The sequence below is a fragment of the Heteronotia binoei genome, chromosome 16, assembly GCF_032191835.1.
Source record: "Heteronotia binoei isolate CCM8104 ecotype False Entrance Well chromosome 16, APGP_CSIRO_Hbin_v1, whole genome shotgun sequence".
Classification (NCBI taxonomy): domain Eukaryota; kingdom Metazoa; phylum Chordata; class Lepidosauria; order Squamata; family Gekkonidae; genus Heteronotia; species Heteronotia binoei.
In genome coordinates this window covers 47,346,839-47,370,803 of record NC_083238.1, presented here as the reverse complement: position 1 = coordinate 47,370,803, position 23,965 = coordinate 47,346,839, and the positions used below count along the sequence as shown (strand labels likewise).

The 23,965-nt window shown below is 45.6% G+C and overlaps 1 protein-coding gene across 11 annotated transcripts in view; it reads left to right on the top strand.

Moving 5' to 3' along the window:
• The first annotated feature begins 16,208 nt into the window (after positions 1-16,208).
• The window catches only part of ABI2 (abl interactor 2), a 70,580-nt gene continuing 62,823 nt past the window's right edge, over positions 16,209-23,965 (top strand). For all 11 annotated transcript variants that reach the window (XM_060256928.1, XM_060256922.1, XM_060256926.1 and 8 more), the window contains exon 1: positions 16,209-16,386. In XM_060256928.1, coding sequence (XP_060112911.1) covers positions 16,270-16,386 — 117 coding nt within the window. In that variant the 5' untranslated portion in view covers positions 16,209-16,269. The remainder of the gene's footprint in view (positions 16,387-23,965) is intronic.

The following is a 23,965-nucleotide window of genomic DNA, read 5'->3' as shown; positions in this document are numbered from 1 at the left end:
TTATTGTAGTGTTTTAAATTTGAGTTGTAGGTATTTATTGTCCAATATATGTTGTGATCCACCCTGAGCCTGTTATGGGAAAGGGCGGGATATAAGCCTACTAAACAGAGCTCTTTTTCTAGCATGCCCTTTTACTAAGCCACACACCCCTGATATAGCCAATCCTCCTGGAGCTTACAGTAGGCCCTGTACGAAGAGCCCTCTAAGCTCTTGGAGGATTGGCTACATCAGGGGGGCATGGCCTAATATGCAGAGCAGCTCCTGCTAGAAAAAGAGCGCTGCTACTAAACAAGCAAACAAACAAATGCAATAGGTGCAAAGCGCACCTTGCAAGGCCTGGGAGATAAGCCTACGGCCTATCAAATGTAGTGTTCTGTATCTGAGAGACATTTTTAAAAACTGACAAGCATCCCTCACATCTGGTATTCAGCAATATGCTGCCTCCGCACTTGCAAGTTTCATTTACGTACCATAGCCATTCGTTCATTTATAAATCTGCTTGCAGGGGCAGAATTCTAGCAGCAGCTCCTTTGCCTATTAGGCTGCACCCCCTGATGTAGCCAATCCTCCAAGAGCTTATTTATTTATTTACCTTACATTTCTACCCCGCCCTCTCCACAAGCGGACTCAGGGCGGCTAACAGTCACTTCCGACATTTGCATTTATAGTATAAAAACCAATAAAATACAATTTCAGTTAAAACATTCTACAAAACATTCTGTGATGTTGTCTTCAATATAGGCGGGTTCTTTTCCTGATGGTGATCGTCTAGTAATCGTAGCTCTTTAGAGACGTGGGTGGCAGCCTTCTCCCGGATCAGATGTTAAATGCCTGTCAAAACAGTTCTGTTTTGCAGGCCCTGCGGAAGGTAGAGAGAATCTGCAGGGCCCTTATGGATTCCGGGAGGGCATTCCATATTCTGTGCTCTTTGTACAGGGCCTGCTGTAAGCTCCAGGAGGATTGGCTACATCAGGGGTGTGTGGCCTAATATGCAAAGGAGCTCCTGCTAGAATTCCACCCCTGCCTGCTTGTATGAATTTATCTAAGCACCAGGGCTTTTTTGTAGCAGGAACTCATTTGCATATTAGGCCACACCCCCTTGATGTAGCCAATCCTCCAAGAGCTTACAGGGTTCTTAGGACAGGGCCTACTGTAAGTACCAGGAGGATTGACTACATCAGGGGTGTGTGGCCTAACATGCAAAGGAGTTCCTGCTACAAAAAAAAGCTGTGCTAAGCATGTTTGTTTTGGAATACATTGGAAGAAGAAGAAGATGATGATGATATTGGATTTATATCCCATCCTTTACTCTGAATCTCAGAGTCTCAGAGCAGTCACAATCTCCTTTACCTCCCCCCCCCCAACAGACACCCTGTGAGGTGGGTGGGGCTGAGAGAGCTCTCCCAGAAGCTGCCCTTTCAAGGATGAGAGCTATGGCTGACCCAAGGCCATTCCAGCAGCTGCAAGTAGAGGAGTGGGGAATCAAACCTGGTTCTTCCAGATAAGAATCCACCCACTTAACCACTACACCAAACTGCCTTTCAAACTGGAGCGAAATCTCAGGCAGGAGTTGGAAAACACAAGCCGGTCGAGCCCTCTGATCCCCCCCCCCCGCCACAGCAGTTTGTGATGTTCAAACCAGTGATGGCCCTGGAACTCTTGCATCTGAAGCAGTACAGTTAGTGACCCCAAATACCAGGGATCATGTGAAATTGTGAACACTTGCTATATGCAGAAGTACCAAACCAGAGATAAAGCCTGTCATAACTCCTGTTTTGGGGTGGTCTGAAGTTTGGAGATATTGCCTGTCTTGATTACATTGGAAGCTCAAATCTTAAGGCTGAACCTGTGAATTTTCCTCAGGAGTGCAAAAAAAGCGTTGTGGGTAGCGGGCATTTTTTGGGGAGCGGGGGAATGGACAACTTTTCATTGTTCACGAATCACCTGAGGAAAATTCATGACTCAGCTACCTGACTTGGCTTCGGTTTGAACTCTCTGGCTGAAGCAAGGGAGAGTGGTTTGGGAGTCCTGTCGCTCACAGGCAGCTTGCAGAAATTAGGCCCCTGACTTCCTGAAATGGGATGGATGCAGGGCTTTTTTTGTAGCAGGAACTCTTTTGCATATAAGGCCACACCCTTCTGATGTAGCCAATTCTCTGAGAGCTTAGAGGGCTCTTCTTACAGGGCCTACTGTCAGCTCCAGGAGGATTGGCTACATCAAGGGTGCGTGGCCTAATATGCGAAGGAGTTCCTGCTACAAAAAAAGCCCTGGCTGGATGAATGGGAATACATAAACGTGGCCGTCCCCATCACTTCTATTCTGGTCCTCCGAGAACAGCCTAAGAGCTAGAGGTTGTCTCCAACGGTTTCTTCATGTAAAAGCCGTTTTCAGTTACATTGGCATACAATATTACATTCCTTTTTAGTTACCCCCACTTACACACACACACAACAAGGTTGTGACTTTCTGACAAAATCAGAAGAGATTGTTAGCACTTGCCAGGAATTGTATTTCAGTATGACACTTGCGTGTTAATGATTTAATGTTGCAAAGTTGGTTACATTGTTTCAGAGTAACGGATTTACAGTTTGTGGTTCATGATCTTAAATAATTTTGTAAAAGCAGAAAGGCAAGTATCTGTCCCCCCCCCCCCCCAAAAGGCAGAAAAGAAGTTAAGAAAAAAATGCCTCTGTGTGTGTGTCTGTGTGTGCGTGCATGTGTGAGGGATAATTAATACACTTCAATGATAACCTGGGGAAAAAAACCCCTGAAATCTCTAATAAGCAAGTTTTCAAAGTGCTGCATCGACAAAAGCCCCATTAAAATAATTGAGCGTTAATCAAGCAGCAAATGAGTTTGAAAATCAGGCAACCGACATGATCCAAGGGAAAAAAAAGTATGGATTTTCCTGTGTCATCTCAGGCAAGTCACTCGACATCTCTAAACTGGGAATTTTAAGTGCCATTGTCCATGTGTGTGCACGTGTCTGTGTAAAATGCCATCGAGTCTGTCATGACCCTGGGCCTAGCGAGGCCTGCAGGCCCAGAGGAGCCTGCTTTGGAGTTACTGGGAAAAGCCTACATCTCCCAGGATCCCCTCTGTCCCTCTGATTGGGTAGCAAGGGGTTTGGAGGGAAACAGGCCCGGAGAGGGGTGGGGCCTGGGAAGAGAATATAAAGGCCAAGCCCAGGAAGTGGGTGTTCTTTCTCTGGAAGGCTGAACTTGGGGTAGGCTGTTACCTGGAGAGCTGGAAGCAAGGGAAAGGCCCTTACCCAAGTTGGGGTAAGTGTAGTATTAGAGTAGGGACTGTAGAGATAGACGAGTTAGGGCATTTGTTTATTTTCCCTTCACCCTTTTACTGGTTAATGCACCTTGTTAATTTATATTGCACTAAAATAAACCTTTTCATTGTTGTTCACTCTGCCTGGTCCTCATGCCTATTATTTGGCCTAAGCTACAGGAGGTCTGAAGGGCTTGGGAGGGGACTTTGGGCCTTCTCAAGGGGAACCTTTAACCCAGAGTGGTGGCAGCACTTGGTAAGACCCCCCCTGAGTCGTGACAGAGTCACAACTGATGTATGGCAATCTCTTATGGATTTTAAGATGAGTCGCTTAACAGAGGTGGTCTGCCATTGCCTTCCTCCGCAACGTGCTCCTTGGTGGCCTCCCATCCAAGTACTGACCCTGCTGAGCTTCTGACATGTGATGAGGTCGGGTTATGCTATGCCATGCCACATCCTGCTTTTCATTGAAGTTCTACAGTGATTTGCACTGAAGTGCAAAGGAGAGCTGCCAGGGTGATCTGGGACCCGGAGACCAAGCCCTGTGAGGGAAGGCCGAGGGACTTGGGAATATTCAGTCTGGAGAAGAGGAGGTTGAGGGGGCACGCGGTCGCTCTCTTGAAGTATCTGAAGGGCTGCCCCTTAAAGGAGGGCAGGGAGCTGTTCCTGTTGGCAGCAGAGGAGACGACTCACAACCAGTGTTCCCTCTAAGCTGAGTTAGCGTGAGCTAGCGCACAGATTTTTAGCCTCCAGCTCACCCATTTTTGTCTTAGCTCAGGAAGGATGACTCCAGAGCACAATCATTTATGAGGCAGCTCACAACTTTCATGCCAGTAGCTAATAAAGTAGAATTTTTCCTCACAAGACTCTGAAGCTTAGACGGAACATTGCTCACAGTCATGGGTTTAAATGAAGAGCGCAGGGTTGGCCCTGCCACCAGGCAATTTCCTAGGGGAGGGGTGTCAAACATGCAGCCAGGACAGGATCTACATGCTTTTTGAGGGGGGGGCAAAATTAAAAAATGGCACCCCCTTTTGGGTCCATTCTACCTTATGTGCCCATAGAATAGAATGGACTCCATACCCAATTTGGTGCCCTCCCTCCGGTGGCGCCCAGGGCAAGCACCCTCCTCTGTCCTGGCCTAGATCCGGCCCTGCATGCCGCCCGGGGGCCAAATCAAGCCCTCAGAGGGCTCCTATCAGGCCCCGAGCAACTGGCTGTCATCTGCTTCCTTCTCCTTCTGCAGCACAGCTTGCTCAGTCACACAGGAGCCAAAGAGCAAAGTTTCTATTTTCTCTATTGGCTGAGGCTCCTCCCTTGTGGATGAAGGGGAGGAAGGCAGAGCTTGCTTTGCCAGCCTCTCTCAATTGCACAAAAGAGCTACTGAGCCAAGCCTCTCTTTCTTCTGTTGGCTGAGGCTCCTCCCTCTCCTGGTCCCCTGGGGAAGGAAGGAAAGAGCCAGAACTTCCTTTGCCAAGTTCCTTGGATCCTATGGAAGAGATACACAGAAAGCACCTTTAAGACCAACAAGTGCTAATGTTTTAAGCATGTTTTATTTTAAGTTTTGTAAAAAAAATCTTTGTGTTTGTCTGTGTCCTTTATAAAGTTCATATCTCTGCTACCTAATGTTACATAGCTACACATATGGCCTGGCCCAACATGGCTCGGCCCAATGTCTCATTTATGTCAGATCCGGCCCTCATAACAAATGAGTTTGACACCCCTGGCCTAGGGTGCCGGCTTTCTGGGGATGCCAACTTGGGCATCCCTCATGTGGCTCAGTGTCATGACATTATCAGTGCAGGGGTGGGGTGCCAGAAGTTAGCCTTGCCTAGGATGCCCGACAGTCTAGGGCGGCCCTGGGAGGGCGGGAAGGTACCAGCTGGATATTAGGAAAAACTCTCTTACGGTAACAGTGGAATCAGCTACTGAGGGAGGCGGTGAGCTCCCACCCACTGGCAGTCTTTATGCTGCGGCTGGACAAACCCTTATCAGGGATAGGCTGATCCTGCATTGAGCAGGAGGCTGGACTAGATGGCCTGTCTGGCCCCTTCCAACTCTATGATTCTATACAATAACATTAGTGGACAGATCAGGGGGTTCCCGTGCACTGTGTTAATGATGAAAATAATTCATTGCATTCTTTGTGGGAACGCTCTTTCCTAGGAGTCAGCCCCGTTGAATTAAATGGGACTGACTGACTTGGCAAATCTGCCTAGAATTGTTTCCTATAATCAGTTATTTGCTTCATATATATCCCTTTTTTCTCCCCAGTAGAGACCCAAGTTAGCTTTCAAAATTCTCCCCTTCATTTTATCCTCCCAACAACCTTGTGAGGTAGGTTAGGCCGAGACTGTGTGACTGGTCCAAGGTCTCCGGGCAAACTTCCCTGGCAGAGGAGGAATTTGAATGATGTACCAAAAAGGTAAGAAAGAAACCTACTAGATGGCCAACAAGTTAATACTACATATATACTAGTTATAAGGAAAAACATACGTATTTATTCTGAGAAGACTTTAAAAGAAAAGGGCCCAATTAAAGCCTTGTTACAAGGTACAGATTTAGGGCTGCCAGACCCAGTTTCGGGGGCTCCAGTCCACTGCTGGCCAGCTGGCTGAGACCTCTTAGGAGTAAGTCCTGTGTCCAGGCATATGCAAAAGATGGTAAAAGATGTTACAGTTGTGTATCTTCCAATTCTGGTCCAGAAAGTAATGATCTATTCAATTAATCAGAGCCACAATGTTTTCTATAGAAAGCAGGAAAGAATTTGAACCTGGGTCTTCTAGATCCTTCTCCGTCACTCAATCCACTGTACCAAGCTGGTCCTCAAATTAGAGTCAGTCTAGCCCAGGAATGGCCATACTGCAGTTTGTGAGCCACATGTGACTCACACATTTTGTTTGCCTCTCAAAGCCAGCCAGTGGCTTGGAGAATACCTTTTAAGTTAAAGTTGCATTCTTTCCACCTCTCCCTCCCTCCTGCCTCCCCCATCTATTCCTTCCTTCCTTCCTTCCTTCCTTCCTTCCTTCCTTCCTTCCTTCCTTCCTTCCTTCCTTCCTTCCTTCCTTCCTTCCTTCCTTCCTTCCTTCCTTCCTTCCTTCCTTCCTTCCTTCCTTCCTTCCTTCCTTCCTGTCTCGCTTCTCTCAAACAGCCAATATTTATTCTATGTGGCTCTTACATTAAGCAAATTTGGCCACCCCTGGTCTAGCCTAATGCTATTGATGTCCGTGGTTTAAATTTAAGTCACTCAGTATAGGCATAAAACTCTGCATAGTGGCATAAAACTGATATACTTGTGCAATAGAGCTGAGTTATTTGGTTTTAGCTGCGGTGCTGCTGATTCAATGTACTTTACATTTGCACTGAGCTAAAGCAGCTAGTTTAAAGACGGCAAAGGGTCTCGCAGGCTCACCAACGGCAACTCAGCATAAGAAGCACAGAATCCTTGTCATCTTGTCTTCAGAACCCCTTTATCTTCAGCACAGTGCTACACCAGCCTTACCCTAACCTGGATACACCAGGCTAGCCTGATCTTGTCTGATTTCAGAAGCTAAGTGGGTCGACCCTGATAAGTGTTTGGATGGGAGCAGGGCTCTTTTTGTAGCAAGAGCTCCTTTGCATATTAGGCCACACCTCCTTGATGTAGTCAATCCTCCAAGAGCTTACAGTAGGTCCTGTAATAATAATAATAATAATAATAAAATGTTATTTATATCCCGCCCTCCCCACCGAGGCGGGCTCAGGGCGGCTAACAACATTTCATAAAATTATACAGGGTTTAAAATCACATTAACTTTAAAACATTCCAGTTAACAGATTTCCAGGTGCTAATTCCAATTATAAATGATAATAGCGAAGTCACCCACAGCAGTCTCTCAGCCAGCAAAGGCCATCCTGAAAAGAGTGGTCTTGCAGGCCCTGTGGAACTGGTCAAGGCACCTCAGGGCTCGCACTTCTTCCGGGAGCTGGTTCCATAGGTGTGGAGCTGCGATGGAGAAGGCCCGTGTACGGGTGTTTTGAAGTTTGGCCTCCTTTGGTCCAGGGATAGTCAGCTGGTTCTTCCCTGCTGACCTCAGTGCTCTCTGTACTAAGAGCCCTGTAAGCTCTTGAAGGATTGGCTGCATCAAGGAGGTGTGGCCTAATATGCAAAGGAGCCCCTGCTACAAAAGAGCCCTGGATGGGAGACCTACGAGGAATACCAGGGTTGTGATGCAGAGGCAGGCAATGGCAAACCACCTTTGACTGTCTCTTGCCTTGAAAACCCCACCCGGGGTCGCCATGAGCCAGCTGTGACTTGATGGCACTTTCCACCAATATGCACCAGTTGTGGGAGATGCTGTCATCTGGAGACTCTTATACTCCAGTGCAGATTCAGGTAGGGTAGCCACATTGGTCCGAAGCAGCAGAGCAGAGTTTGAGTCTGGTGGCACCTTGAAGATCAACAAAGTTTTATTCAATAAATAAAATTTTGTTGGTCTTAAAGGCGCCACTGGACTTCAACTTTGTTCTGATCCTCCAGAGCAGTTTAATTTAGGACGAGACCATTCTACAATAAACGGCGAGGAAGTTGCATCTTTGCTATTTCATTCATTCTCAGCTTTTATCTCAAATGAGATTTCCACAAGGGTGCCATACACAGGAAATAAATCACCGCTTTAACAACGGTGGAAGTACTGCATCAACACTTGAACAGCGATACCTGTTTTTTTTCCTGTTTGCCTTTGCATAGTCTTTCAGCACAATCCTAACCACAGTAGCGACCTTCTAAATCAATGGGCCTAGAAGGGGCATAGCTCCGCTTAGGACCACCCTGTAAAGCTGCTCTCCTCTTGGGTGTAAACTTTGTAATAACTGATGATTAATCTCTACTGTCAGGACAGTTATAAAATTAACAGTGGAATCTCATTTAACTCACGAGGCTGCAAAATATGCTGAAGTTAGGTAGCTTGGCATATTTTGCGCAATACGGATAATGCAGAAATCCAGTAGCTGCATAATTTTAACTTACCTACGTCCCCCCCGCCCCCGGTTTTAGATAAATGTTGATTAATGTTCCTCTCACCTCCAAGGACATTTGTTTTCAGATCTTTGATATATCGTGCTTTTAAAAGAAATATATTCTAGATTGGAAGGGAGGTTAAAATGATCGATTGGAGTATTGCTCAAGATGGGTGTAGAAAATATATAAAAAATCTGGAAAGGTACCTGCTATTAAGCTTACTGTGCTCCTCTGAGCTATTCCAGTCTGTGAAACTAGACTGCCTTAACTCTGCATAGGATTGCACTGTCCGCTTCGGACAGATTCCTGAAGAGAAAGTGGTTTTCATTTCCATCGTAAGTTGCGTTACCCCCTTAGAACGCTTAGAATGGTAGACTAGAAGGCTTAAGAATTGTCTCTCTAAACTCCTGTCTATGCATGCCTTGTGCATTACTGTGATTTAATTTTTTTGAATAATTTTATTTCTTTTAATGTTTAATGCAAAGTGAATTTCAACAAAGAAAATGAAAATGCGCATCCTCAGAAAATTGTATTTAGGGAGTTAATTAGTACAGGCTCCTGTGATTTTCCGGTGTTTCTCGGCACTTGCAAAATTATCCGCCGAGAAGCCTAATATGTAATATGAGATGAATTAGCAAACAGGAAAGTATGTCTGCGAGTATGCATTTTTATGAATGGGCTGAGCGTCCTCAAATGCAATCTGGTTTTGTGACTCTTGTAGGTATTTTGCATTTTCCATTGCAACTTTATGTAGAACTGGTTTTTATGCAGAATTGGTTTTTAAACGTTGGGCAAGATCCAACCCCTTTCCCAGTCTTGCTGATTCCAGTATGGGAAACAGAAGCTCTTTTTTTTTTTTTTAAGTCTTTCCCATTGAAATAATGACCTTTGTTATTGGAAAATGGTTCATGAAATACTCCAGAAAATATCTGAACAAAGCAGGAGTCAATTAGCACCTTTAAGACCAACAAAGTTTTATTCAGAACGTAAGCTTTCGTGTGCTAAAAGCACACTTCTTCAGATGAGGAAATAAGGTACAGTGTTTCTGACTATACATTTTAAGTTGTTTCTTTTGAATAGTGTACTTAAAGTAGTAGATAAAAAGCTAAATATTTGATTATACACATAGTGACTGCAGCTAGAATACTATATGCTAAATATTGGAAGAGAACAGAAGTGCCCTCAAAGGAAGAACTCTTAGAAAAGATATTGGAAATAGTAGAAATGGACATTTTGACTCAGGGGTGTCGAACTCATGAGGGCTGGATCTGACATAAATGAGACCTTGTCAGGCTGGGCTGAGTTGTGTTGGGCTGGGGCCATGTGTGCACCTATTTAAGATTAGGTAGCAGAGCTATAAAAATTTTAAAGGACACAGACAAACACAACTAAAGATTTTTTTAAAAAACTTAAAACATTAGCCCTTGTTGGTTTTAAAGGTGCTTTCTTTGTATTTCTCCCATGGGATCCATGGAACTGGGCAAAGGAAGCTCTGGCTCTTTCCCCCCCTCCCCAGGGGACCAAGAGGGGGAGGAGCCTCAGCCAGTGGAGAAAATAGAGGTCTTGCTCTGTAACTCCTGTGCAATTGAGCAAGCCTTGCAAAGCAAGTTGAGATGCAGAAGGAAGCAAGAGAGAGGGAGAAGGAAGCAAATGACAGCCAGTTGCTCGGGGGGCTTGATAGGAGCCCTCTGGGGGCTTGATTTGGCCCTTGGGACACATGTTTGACACCCCTGTTTTGACTGATATACTGAAAGACGGCTCCAAGCAAGACATAAAGGGGACTTTGGGCACCACTGTATGAATGGATGAAGACAAATTATTAAACTTATGTATTATGATATAATCTAGCTTTATAGAAAGCAAACTAAATATGATATACAGTTAACAAAAATTATAGTACTAGATAGTTAAAGGTACTGTGATAGCAAACTTACAGACTTTATTGTTGTTATTAATAACTGACTGTGCAAAATGTGATAGAAGACGACGACATTGGATTTATATTCCGCCCTCCACTCAAGAGTCTCAGAGCGGCTCACAATCTCCTTTATCTTCCTCCCCCACAACAGACACCCTGTGAGGTGGGTGGGGCTGAGAGGACTCTCACAGCAGCTGCCCTTTCAAGGACAACCTCTGCCAGAGCTATGGCTGACCCAAGGCCATTCCAAGCAGGTGCAAGTGGAGGAGTAGGGAATCAAACCTGGTTCTCCCAGATAAGAGTCTGCACACTTAACCACTACACCAAACTGCTCTCAGAAATGATTATTGATTTTTAGCCTTTTCTTATTGTTCACCTCCCCCTCCTCTTTCCCCCCCAATACCCTCCCTTTAAAATTTAATAAATACTATTTAAAACGAAATAATGACCTTTGTCCACTGCCCTGAATCCCATTTCGCACTAGGCCTTTAATCCTGGTTTAGCCCTGTCCCCAAGCTGACATTTTACACCAGGGGTGGCCAAACTTGCTTAACATAAGAGCCATATAGAATAAACATCAGCTGTTTGAGAGCCACAAGACATGAACTTTAGCTGTTTGAGAGCCAGAAGGGAGGGAGGGAGGAAATAAATAAATAGATGGGGAGAGGGAGATAGAAAACAGCTTTAACTTTAAATGCATTCTCCAAGCTGCCAGCTGGCTTGGCTTGGAGAAATAATTTCAAGAGACAAATGCCTTCTGATCGGGGATAGGGGTTTTAAGAGCCACGCAATATGTGTGAAAGAGCCTCATGTGGCTCTGGAGCCACAGTTTGGGCACCCCTATTCTACACTAAAATCAGAGAATCATAGAGTTGGTTTCTCTGATTCTAGTGTAGAATGTCAGTTTGGGGACCGGGCTAAACCTGATGCCAGACACAGTGGAAAAAGAGGAGCCATCTCAAAAGCCCTTAAAGCCCTTCTTGTGGGAGAGGAATGGTGAAAAACTTGTCTTTAAGTAGAATAATAAAAGACATTCCAACCATTCCTGTTCCCGGAGGAATCCTATAAGATTTTTAGGGGCCTGGCTGATCTCTCTCTCTCTTTTTTTAAAAAAGCACAGCCATCTTGTGTGGTCTACTTATTTCTTTTCTAAGAACCTCAAGGTCAACTGATACATTTTAAATTTATGGAGCAAGACAAGACAAGCAAAAGGACAGGACAGGGAAATCTATGAGATTTATTACCAATGATGGTGCGTGGAACTCCGGCAGAAGTGCACTGCTAGGTAAGCTCCAAGCTCACCCAACTGAGCAACCTATTATTCATCTCGTATCACCTATTAGGTTTCCAGGCTGATAATTTAGCAAATACTGAGAAACACCAGAGAATCACAGGAACCTCTATGTCACGGGTGGCCAAACTTGCTTAACATAAGAACCATAAACGTCAAGACGTTGGAGAGCCACAAGAAATGAATGTCAGATGTTTGAGAGCCACAAGACAGGAAGGAAGGAAGGAAGGAAGGAAAGCAAATAGATGGGGGGCAGGAAGGGAAAGGTGGAAAGAAAGCAACTTTAACTTAAAACGCATTCTCCACGCTGCTGACTGGCTTGAAGAAATGATTTAGAGAAAGAAACGCCTTCTCCAAGCTGGCTAAGGGGGCAGTGGGGGGCTTCGAGAGCCACACGAAATGTGTGAAAGAACCACATGTTGCCTCCGAGCTACAGTTTGGCCACCCCTGTTCTATATAGTTTGCAATAATCACTGCACTATCTAAGATCAAAATCAAGGTGTACCATCCATAACACCTGGCATACTGTCGGTGGTTAATAAATGCCAGTTGTAATGAAGGAATCCCTTAAATGAGATGGAAGCAAGTAAGGACAGCTTTATTGCAGGTTAAGTATTTGTGGACTACAGCCCACAGGGTCTAATGCTTCCAACAAGGCTGCCAGATTCCCCCATAGGTTGCACTTTCCAGAGGAGTTGCTGTGTCAGAATGGTTGCATCCACACTGTGTGTTTTGGCACTTTTAAGAACCAGGCTTCAGGGGTTGTGGCCTAGAGGAGTGGTCTTCATCCTTCATCCGGGTTTGATTCCCCACACTTCCACTTGCAGCTGCCGGAATGGCCTTGGGTCAGCCATAGCTCTCGCAGAGTTGTCCTTGAAAGGGCAGCTTCTGGGAGAGCTCTCTTAGCCACACTTACCTCACACGGTGTCTGTTGTGGGTGGGGGGGAGAAGTAAAGGAGATTGTGAGCCACTCTGAGACTCAGAGTGGAGGGCGGGATATGTATCCAATGTCGTCGTCTTCTCAGGACCCACTGAGCTACAAGCACAGATGAGGGGCTAGACTTATGAACCCACTGGGGTCGTGGTCACATCCACGAGAAAGAGACAAAGACCCAGGGAAGGAGACATACAAGCACTGGGAGCTGTACTGCAGTGAGGAAGAGCAGGTTGCCAAGCCTCCAACTGACAGATCTCACAACGGATCTCTGGATGGCCCAGTTCAGTTCCTGGGGAGAAAATGGCTGCTTTGGAGGGTTAGGCTGCTTTGGACTATTTAGCATTGTACCCCACTGAGGCTCCTCCCCTCCTCAAACTCTGCCCTCCCCAGGCTCCTCCCCCTCAAAATCTCCAGGCTTTTCCCAACTCAGTTGGCAACCAGGGGTGGGATTCTAGCAAGAGTTCCTTTGCATATTAGGCCACAAGCCCCTGATGTAGCCAATCCTCCAAGAGCTTACAAAAAAGAGCCTTGTAAGCTCTTGGAGGATTGACTACATCAGGGAGGTGTATATTAGGCCACACCTCCCTGATGCAGCCCATCCTCCAGGAGCTTACAAGGCTCTTTTTTGTAAGCTCTTGGAGGATTGGCTACATCAGGGGCTTGTGGCCTAATATTCAAAGGAGCTTCTGTTAGAATTCCACCCTAGTCAGAACAATGGGAGAGCCTCCTCCACTAGGGGGTGACCTCTCTCATGTCTTCCTGCTCTATGCGTGCAAAGAAAGGCAGGAAGAATGGCACTCTTGCTTTCTGTGCAGCAGGGCTGCCAACTCTGGGTTGGGAAATTTCTGGCGGTTTGGGGAGGGTAGGGTCCTCAGCATGGTGTAATGCCATAGGGCAGGGGTGTCAAACATGCAGCCCAAGGGTCAAATCAGCCCTCCAGAGGGCTCCTATCAAGCCCCCGAGCAACTGGCTGTTGTCTGCTTCCTTCTCCCTCTCTGCTTCCTTCTCACAGCTTGCTTTGCCAGGCTCTCTCAATTGCACAGCAGAGCTACAGAGCAAAACTTCTATTTTCTCAATTAGCTGAGGCTCCTCCCTTGGGGAGGAAGGTAGGGAGAGAGTTTGCTTTGCCAGTTTCTCTCAATTGCACAACAGCCTCTCTTACTTCTATTGGCTGAGGCTCCTCCCCCTCCTGTTCTCCTGAGGAGGGAAGGAAAGAGAGCTTCCTTTGCCCAGTTACCTGAATCCCTTGGGAGAAATACAAAGAAAGCACCTTTAAGACCAACGAATACTAATGTTTTAAATGTGTTTGATTTTAAGGTTTGTTTTTTTTAAAAATGTAATTGTGTTTGCCTGTGTCCTTTATAAAGTTTGTATCTCTGCTACTTGGCATTACATTTTAGGACACACATGGCCTGGTCCAACAAGGTGTCATTTATGTCAGGCCCGTCCCTTATAACAAATAAGTTTGACACCCCTGCCCCAGGGTCCACTTTCCAAAGCAGCCATTTTCTCCAGGGGAACTGGTCTCTGTAGTTGGGAGATCAGCTTTAATCCCAGGAGATCTCGAGGCCTCAGCTAGAGGATTGCCACCATACTTAACACAGCAAGTTCTTCCAGAAGGCAGCAAATGAGAAATGGCAGCCATACAGGGCTTCACAATGCAGCAGGAAGTGCTTCCCAACCTATTTGAGGATCCCAAACACATACTCCCTCTAAGCTGTGGAGTCTTGTGAGCAAAAATTCCACTTCGTGAGCTACTGGCATTAAAGCTGTGAGCTACTGCATCAATGAGCTTGCTCTGGGGCCATCCTTCCTGAATTAAAAAATGTGTGAGCTGGAGGCTAAAAAACTGTGAGCTAGCTCACACTAACTCAGCATGAGATCTCCCAACTGTCACCTGGAGGTTGGCAACCTTCTCACTACAGTACAGCTCCCAATCTTTGCTGCCTCCTCATGGACCTGACCATGACCCCAGTGGATTCATAAGTCTAGCCCCTCTTCTGTGCTTGTGATTCCGTGGGTCCTTGGTCAGGAAAGGATGAAAACCTTTGTTCAGGAGATGTCTGTCTGTCAGTCTGTCTTAGGGTTGCCAGGTCTGTGTTGGAAAATACCTGGAGACTTTAGGGGTGGATCCAGGAGAGGGTGGGGTTTGGGGAGGGGCTTTAGCATGGTACAATCCCATAAAGTCATCCCTTCAAAGCAGCCAGTTTCTCCAGGGGAGCTGATTTCAGCCAGCTGGAGATCAGTTGTAAAAGTGGGAGATTTATCTGTCTGTCAGTCGGTCTGTCTGTCCAACCAGACCTCAGATTCAGCAGGAGCTCACAGGAGCACAGTTCCTGAACCTTTCTGATAATTCCCCCTCTTCCTCTCCACCCACCTTTTCCATTAAATAGTAGGTGCAGTTGCATAACAATCCTTGGGTTAGGAGAGTGGGCAGCCAGCCAGCTACCAGCTTTGCCACGTCCCCAGCAGTCCTCATTAACCCCTGGAGAAGCCTGTACCACCCTTTCTCCAGCCACTTATGTGATTTTGGATGGCGAGTGGCTTGCTGGTCTTTTGACTGGGGGGGGGGCGGCCCAGGAGAGCCCCAGGTGAGCAAGGCCTGCTTGGGCTGGCTGAATCTGTAGCCAGCCCCAGCAGACCTCATTCGCCAGGGGCTCTTCTTTCTTTCATCGAGTTGCTTTTGGCTGGGGGCTATGCTAATGTTATGCTAATGTTATGCTAATGAGCTGTCTGTCTGTCTGTCTGTCTGTCTGTCTATCTATCTATCTATCTATCTATCTATCTATCTATCTATCTATCTATCTATCATCTATCTATCTACAAGTGGGCAGCTGTGTTGGGCTGAAGCAGTTGAACAAAGCAGGAGTCAAGTGGCATCTTTAAGACCAACCCATTTTTATTTAGAATGTAAACTTTTGTGTGCTCTTAAGCACACTTCATCAGGGAGTCGTTTCATGGATTCCTCCTGTGATGAAGTGTGCTTAAGAACACATGAAAGCTTACATTCTAAATAAAAATTGTTTGGTCTTAAAGGTGCAGCTTGACTCCTGCTTTGTTTATCTATCCATCCATTTCATATACAGATCCACAGAGCAGGGCCGGATCTATGGGTAGGGGCAGAGGGGGTGCTTGCCCTGGGCGCCAATGGAGGGGTGTGTGTGCCAAATTGGGTATAGAGTCCATTGTATTCTATGGGACCATAAGACAGAATGGCCCATAAGGGGGCACCGTTTTTTAATTCCCCCCCCCCAAAAAAACACATTTAGATCTGGTCCTTCCACAGAGAGATGTCTGTCTGCACCCCCCCCCCCGGACAGATGGCCAACAGGCTCCTCTCCTCCTCCTATCACGCCCCCGGGAGTGGGGGGTCTCTCTCTCCCATCACGTGCACGAGCCCCCCCACGTGCCCCTCCCACCCCTGGCCGCCCTCCTGCTCCGACCTGCGGGGGACAGAGGCACCGGAAGTGTGAACCGCGCGCGGCTCTGTGAGGGGACGGGGGGGGGGGAGAGGAGGCGAGAGTGCCCGGCCTGGTGGAAGCCTCCGGCGCCTGCGCAGTACGGCCGACCGCTGTTGGTCGGTGACGCCGCGCCCCCCACGGAGGGACCGTTGGGGCGGTTGGGCAGCGGGCGGTTTCTCTCCGGGGAGGGAGAGGGGCGAGTCCCGCAGCCTGGGCGCGGTGAGGGGAAGGACGAGAGTCCAGAGTGTTCGTGGCGTGCGTGCGTGCGGTGTTTTTTGTGTGTGCGTGTGAGGGGGGCGGTTGGCTGCACGCGGGAGGGAAGGAGGGAGCGCGAGCGAGGGAGAGGGCGGGGCGGAGCGCGCGCGAGCGAGCGACGATGTGAAGATGGCGGAGCTGCAGATGCTGCTGGAGGAGGAGATCCCGGGGGGTCGCCGGGCCCTGTTCGACAGCTACACCAACCTCGAGCGGGTCGCCGAGTACTGCGAGACCAACTACATCCAGGTACGGGAGGTCGGGGTGGAGGGCCGCCCCCCTCACATCCTCTCTCTCCAGCCCCAGCCCCGTGCTGCGCTAGGGCACGGGGATCCCTTTCTGCCGGTGGGACTCTGCGCGTGCATGTGGGGGTTGCATGATTGATTCTGCTAACCGACCCCCGCCAGGACCCCGTGCTTGATGATCATAATTTTGCTCCCTTCAGAATCGACTCAGCTCGTTATATGCAGGCCCGGATGCAGCTTGCAATGGGGTATGGGGGGTGTTGGTGTTGGTGGTGAGAGTCGTTTCGTACCACGGATGGGAGGGGGCGCGGCGGGAGAGGAGGGGCGCTTGCTCAGGGTCTAAACTCCAGCACCCCGCCCCCCCCCCCCAGCTCAGTCTTGGAAGCTGAGAGAGGTGGGAGGTTGCAGCTTCTTCTAGCAACGCGGGGTGGGGGGGATTAGAGTGGGTGTACCATTAGATTCAACCCCCCCCCCCTCCTGTATGTAGTATTAAACGCCTGCGACTATAGAGATCTCTTGGTGTTTGTGGAATGTTTTCAGCTTTGACGTGTTGTCTCCCTTGGAAGGTGATTCTCGGTTGACGTTGGTTTAATAGGATTCACTATGCAATCCTATGCAGGGTTCCTCCAGTCTAGGGGCCATTGATTTCTGGGGAATGGATTGCATTAGGGAAAGCATGAATGAGCTCTCTGTATCTAAAGTCTTCCTGTTTCTCTCTGCGTTTTTAATTCAGGTATGGGGTTCTAAACCTATCAGTTTTTCTTGTTTAAAGTCCTAGTGCCCCCAAGATTTCAGTGGGTCCCAAACATTAGGATATTTGTTAGCCACTTAATTCAAAATGCTAGGCCATGGACTCTTTCCTCTGTCTTTTTGCATTTCTGATCTAGCAACTGTCAGTTGGTGTTGTCAAGTGAGACTGCTTCCATGCTCCTTCTGTGATGTGGGAATGCGTGAACCAACTGGGTGGGTGGTTAGCACCCTGGCGTTTCTACTGTATGCCAGAAAATAAAAATCTCAGAATCGTTCTGGGGAAAGCATGCTGAGATTTAAACACGCAAGCAGACACCTGAAGGCAATTTTGTGCAGCCTACAGTTCATACTGGAGCTGTATTCCCGATTACCTCTTTACCACAGCCATTCTGTCCTATGCGTCGAGCTTAGGTAATGGGATTAATTTTGGATGTGTTATTACGGGGTATGCAGCCTTCTGCCTCACATGGTGATACAATTAAGTAGCTTCATGCCTGCTGACTGGGATTTTTTGTGCTTGAGGTTTCTTTTGAGGAATCTGATGTGACCCGTGAGAATATCGGCTGCCAAATGTCAGAGAAAAGGCCGGACAAATCAGTGGTAGCTTTGACATACTGACATTATTGTGACTCTTATTGTCTTGTACACTGGCAGACTGATAAATAAAATGTGGATCATGACAGTGATTTTGTTCCGTTATGGTGTCATTAAATTTATCTTCAGTATATATCTAGATTTTCATAAATGTACTGGCAAAGCCAAAATACAGGGATCTTATACCTGAAGCCCACACTGCAGCCTTAGACTTCATTCCACCATGTGTAAAGTTGAATTTTTCTGGACTTGATGTGAGCGAATGGTGGTGGCAGGGAATACATGGGCAAATTTTTCAGGTATTGGTTGCTGTCTCACTTTCAGAAAGTCAATTATATAATATGTGATTCTGACTTGGAAATCATCGTGGGCTGTATAAGGATCCTGAAATCTCTGTTGCTTCCTAGATATAGTTGTGGTGTAAAATAATGCAACATGTTTTCAAGGAGACCTCTAGGAGCAGTAAAACAAATGCTCAAGATTCCAGTTTCTGTGTCTCTTACACAAGTTTGTGTTTTTATCAGCATAGGCACAGTGAGAAGGATTATGGCAATTTAAAGATGGTGGTTGTAGCACAAAAAGCACACAGAAAGGATAGAACCGTTAAAACAGCATAATGGGAGCGTGTTCTGTGTTCCACTGGATGACTAACCCTATCAAGTGGATATTGATATCAAGTGGACTTGAGTGTGCTCAGAGATGGTTTGGTAGGTGTTCTGTCTTTCTGTATGTTCCATTTTTCCAACATGGTATCTGAGTGCTCATATCTGGCTTTATAATCTAGGCTGAACAGGTTTTTCATTGTAAAAAAGAGAACAAAAAAAGGGGACGTTTTAGAAAAAATGTCTTACTGTGCTTTGTAAGAGCTGGTAGGCTTTGGAGAATTCTTTCTTTTAATCTAAATGATTGAAAATGTATTCTGGCATTTTGACCTGAAGATGATTGAATTTCTGATCAGGCTTTGCTGTAATGATTGTGTGAAATGGTGAGAGAGCTGTTACCTCCAGAAGCCTTGGAGAATTTCACTGAGTGTTGTTGAAAGTCAGGAAAGTATTGTTTTGGGATAAAAATGGTCTAAAACCCAAGCTGTGTAGATTAGGTTTTTGCCCATATAGGCAAGGCTGTTTGAATATATGTGTATGTGTGATTTTTTAAAAACCTAATCCTTTGCTAAGAACATAAAGAGAAACCATTTTGGATCAGGCCAGTGGCCCATCCAGTTGAACATTCTGTGTCACACAGTGGCCAAAAAACCCAGGTGCCATCAGGAGGTCCATCAGGGGGGGCAGGACACTAGAAACCCTCCTACTGTGCCCCCCCAAAGCACCAAGAATACAGATCATCACTGTCTCAGACAGAGAGTTCCAACAGTACACTGTAGCTAATAGCCACTGATGGACCTCTGCTTTGTAATAAACATTTCCATGGGTCAAAATAGAAAACATAACACTAAATACAGTGAAAAAGAGCCCTTCTGAATCAGACCAATAGTCCCATCTAGTCCAGCATCCTGTCTCACACAGAGGAACTAATTGGCCACTTATTGAGATGGGATGCTGGACTAAATGGACCACTGGTCTGATCCAGCAGGGCTTTTCTTACAATCCTATGAAGTTGACTGAAAATATGCCAGGTGTCCTAACAAAATTTGTTTTGAGTTATTAATTTGCTAAGGAAAACAAGCAATGAGTAATTGTTGGTTTTATCCCGTGTTACAATAAAAGCTGCTTATTCTAATCACAATTACCAACAGGTTTGCTGTGCTATAGTCCTCTTTTAAATTCAGCAAGTGTAAGGAAAAGGAACTAAATTGCTTTGGTACTCACAATTTAGAAGTGTATTTGATTTAGGTCATACCTCTGCAGTACACGGCACCTTTTACCAGCTTTATCTGGTGTACCACCTGCAGCCTTACCTTGTGGAATGTGACTCGGATACAGTTATTCATGCACTGATAAGCTGCTGGTTGGACTACAGTAATACACTTTACTTGGGTCTGCCCTTGAAGATGATTTGGAAATTGCAGTTAGAGCAGAATGCAGTAGCCAGACTGCTGGCTAGAGTCTTGTGCAAATAACCTATTATGTCTGCCTTAAAACAACTGCATTGGCTGGTTCCAGGCCCAATTCAGCATCTTGCTTTTGGCCTTTAAAGCCTTAGATGGCCAGGGTATCTGAAATATTTTCCTACTTTCATTTTTTTCTGGACTGGCAGTTAAGATCAGTATTTCAAGTCCTGCTTCATCTTGCATCAGTCGTGGATGGCAACCTGACAACTAGAAGGGATTTAAAAAAAATTATGGTACCTTGACTTTGGAATGCCCTCCCATTGGCAGTTTGCCTGGTGCCAGATTTGGTGTGATCTTCTAGCAGCAAGTAAAGACCTTTCCTTTTACCTAGGCTTTTTTGGACTGGGTTATATGTTAGGTTGTGTTTGCTTGGGTTTTGTAAATCTTTGCTCTGATTTCTGCTGATGCTTATCTCCTGCATTTTCATATGTCTATTTTAGTTGATAATCTGTCTTTTGGTCTCAGTTAGAAAGGTGGAGTGTAGATAAATAACAGTTTTAATGAGGATATGTTAGGTTTTGGGAGGGTGGATAGAGTTATGGTTGTGATATTTTTATTGTATGTTTCGCATTTCGTTTCCAAGGAATATAGCTGCACTAATGTATCAAAGCAAGATAGATCAGAAGTCCAATGACACCTTAAATATTAGCATTTATTCCAGCATGAGTTTTTGTGAGTTGGAGCTCACTTCCTCAGATGTGTGAGAGAAAACCAGAGTTACTTCTCTGCTCCCCACTTCTCCCTTACCCTCTCCCCTTTTGTATCTTTCCTGAGGAAAATGATTTTCTGTTCCTTGCATCTGAGGAAGTGAGCTCAGATTCACAAAAAGCTCATGTTTTTCTTCAAGATGCCACTGGACTTCTGTTTTATTGCTTTTCTGTATTTAATTAAGCTGCAAGGTGCCTGAGAGCTTTTGGATTAAGAGGTGGGAATACACACTGTGCAGTGAATAGTCTTGGTGATTACATCAAATCCTAAATGTGCAAATTTCCTAATCAAGCAATGGGAATTCCCAGATGTGGAAATTATATTCCAGTTTTTATTGGAGTCCAGTTGTATTGGAGTCCAACATACTTTGCATTGTAGATTATTTGGTCTGACTGGGTGGAATGTAACTCCGTCAGCTGAACATGCATCCAGACTCCATCAACTGAGCATGCATCCCAGTTCTGGGTATGTTTATTCAGTAAGTCTCAAAATTATTTGGTGGGGGAGGGGGGGAGAGGCTTACTCCCTGCTAAATGTGCATTTGATTGCAGCCTTAGTAAGTATTATGAATAAAATAAAGGATAGAACAAGCATCCTTCACCTATTGAATAGACTTTTAAAAGAATTTATGTATGGGATAATGAGTAAGTGCTTCTGCTTCATGAATATTGCAGTTGGCTACCTTAATCTGTGTAAAACATGACATAACCCTACTTTACCCTCTCATGATCCTTTTTTGCTTGCTAGTGAGCACTGTTCAAAAGGGGGGAAAGCCAGAGGTTTGGACATGGATTTATGAGATGTGCATGTATTTTTACAAACTGTCACAAAGAAGTAGTCTGTAAATAATGAATGATAAAGAAATTACCAGGAAAGCAGGCTGCATGAGGAAACATTCTGCAAAATGCAGAGACCAGGAAAGACCAGAGCTATTGATGACTTTTGCTAAACATATTGGCAGGTCCTGACATGCGTGCAGGTGTTAAGACTCTGGAGACGAATCTTGTTTTGTACATATGTCAGAAACTGAATCGTCTTATCGTAATACTTTATTGAAGACAGATCATATTGTAAAGACATGTGGGTATTGAGTGTCCTGTTTTGAACTAGTCATGCTAGAATGCCTGCCAGAAATTTCTCCCCAATATGTTTTATTTTTGGCTGTACTTCATTCAGTTAGAATATATCATTAATAGAAACAAACTGTAACCTATTGCATTGGAGAATGTTTTAAAGTAGTAATTAAATGCTTTATACTGGGATGACAGGCTTGTGCTGGTAAAAATGGAGTTTTACCTGGTGGTAATTGTTCTAATAAATGTCTACAAAATGATCATGGTAGAAATTAGCCAATATTATTTTTTCCAGTTTTTTTTTTTTAAACTAGTCAGATTAAAGGATTGAAACTTGATGCAGTGTTGGGTGGGAGAGTAGAATATCATCTTGCAGAGTTGTGTGAACTCTTGGCTTTAAAAGAATTTCACATTTTTCAAGGAATGCAAAAGTTAGTGTACAGATTAAATTATGCTAAAATAAGCATGCTTTCATAAACTGAGTTTGCTGAATTTTTGGTTTGGAAAATGTTGTGATTGAACAAAATGTGGAATGTTTTTGTGAGGCCAAAGTATGTAAGAGAGAAATGTTTTGTGGAAATAAGATAAAGTCAGAAGAAGACATGTCGGGCAGCCACAAGGGACAGAGTTTTTAGAGTACATGTTTAGAGCACTGAAGTTTCACAGCTTAAAAATTGCACTTTAAATGGATCTAGTTGCAAACTAAGAAATGAAGGAGACTAGGTGTCACTCTACTGCATTTTTCTCTTGTTGGCATATAAGCAGAACAGCATTTCCAGAGAAATGTAAATGCTCTTTTGCTGCACATACCAAGAAGAGACCTGTCAAATAATTAAAAAAAAAGGTTCCTTTAACTTGTTTGGTATGCTGTTTGTATGAAATGTAAATAGAGACCAATACACAAACCTGCTTCATAATCCTTTGAACTGGATGGGAAGATGCCTTGTAATCTGGTTGGATCCTAATGATAGGGTGTTCTGTCAGCTCCTGCAAATTGTAGACCTTGCTGTCCGCTACTGTTGGTAGCTTTTGTAGGCACTTAATGCAGTGGCTTTGCTTTCCCAGCAGCTTAAATGACAATTCAGTGTCTCCTCTGCATTATTCTCTTCTGTTGCTCAATAATAATTCAAACTGGTGAAATGATAGGAAGCCTTGGCATGGAGGTTAACCACACAAGATGCATGTTTTGTAAGGAGGAGGTACTGAGTCTCCACAATAAAATTTTTATGTGTTTATCCATCCATCTCTGAGCACGACAGGTCTTGCCTGAGAATTTTTTTTTTTTACGGTGGAGGACGGGCAGAATACTGGTTGGAGAAATCTGTTTCTCAAGTGTGAGCTGTTGTACACATATCTAAATCTGTGCATCAGGCCCATTCTGAGTGAAAGGAAATTTTTCTCCAAATTTGGGGAGAAATTTATCCCCGGTTTGCAGAAAAATCTTAAAAGGTAAAAATGGTATTGGTGGGTGTAACCCCCCCTCCCAACTATAATGTTATGTGCACATGCATGGATTGCTTACCTGCTCAGCCGATGTAGGAGAAGCCCTGCTGCCCATGCTGCATCTGAAGAGATTATCAAAGTAAAGGGGGGGGGGAAGAGAGATGGAATAAATATTGACAGAGATGGGGAGGGGAGAGAAATAGAAGGAGTAAGTTTGACAGGGGAGGGGAGAAAGAGGAGAGGGTAGAAGATTGTTTGAGAAGGAGGGAAAGGGAAGGAAGCAGCAGTGGTGGGGATGAGATCAGGGCCAGGAAGGCAAGGGGGGCAGGGCAGGGCGCACATATCCTCCTTGGAGCCTGCCTTCCCTTACAAGGGGACGCAGGCTCCAAAGAGCGCATACTCTGCCCTGCCCCACCACTCTCACCTTCCCGGGTCTGTGCAGACTTGGGAAGGCGAGAGCGATGGGGTGGCGCGTGTACTTGGAGCCTGTCCTCCCTTGCTGCGGAAGACTCTGGAGAGCGAGCACACACTCTTGGGGAGGGGGTGCCCCTGTAGCCTAGGTGGCTATCTACTTGGCCTACTCCTGCGTGCCAGCCCTAAGTTTATTTTGGGTTCCCGCTTGTTAAGTATATTTGCAGTTTTGTTTGAACAAAAACCAGTCATTTATGCTTTTAAATGTCGTAAAAATACCAAATCTAAAATGGTACTATGCAAAAGAAGTGCATTTGCACTTGCGAAAAGGAGGGCATTCTGGAATGTGTGGGTATTCTCTTACCACAGTCCCTGGAAGCAGAAAGTAGGCTGATCTTTCTGCCTCCAGTTGGGGAGAGACCACCCACCCATCTTCAGTTTGCCTTCCTGCCACCTCTGTGAGAGTATGCTAGGAGGAGAACTCTGAGAGATCTTTTCTCTAGGGCTTGTTGGTTGTTTTCTTTGAGTTCTCTCCT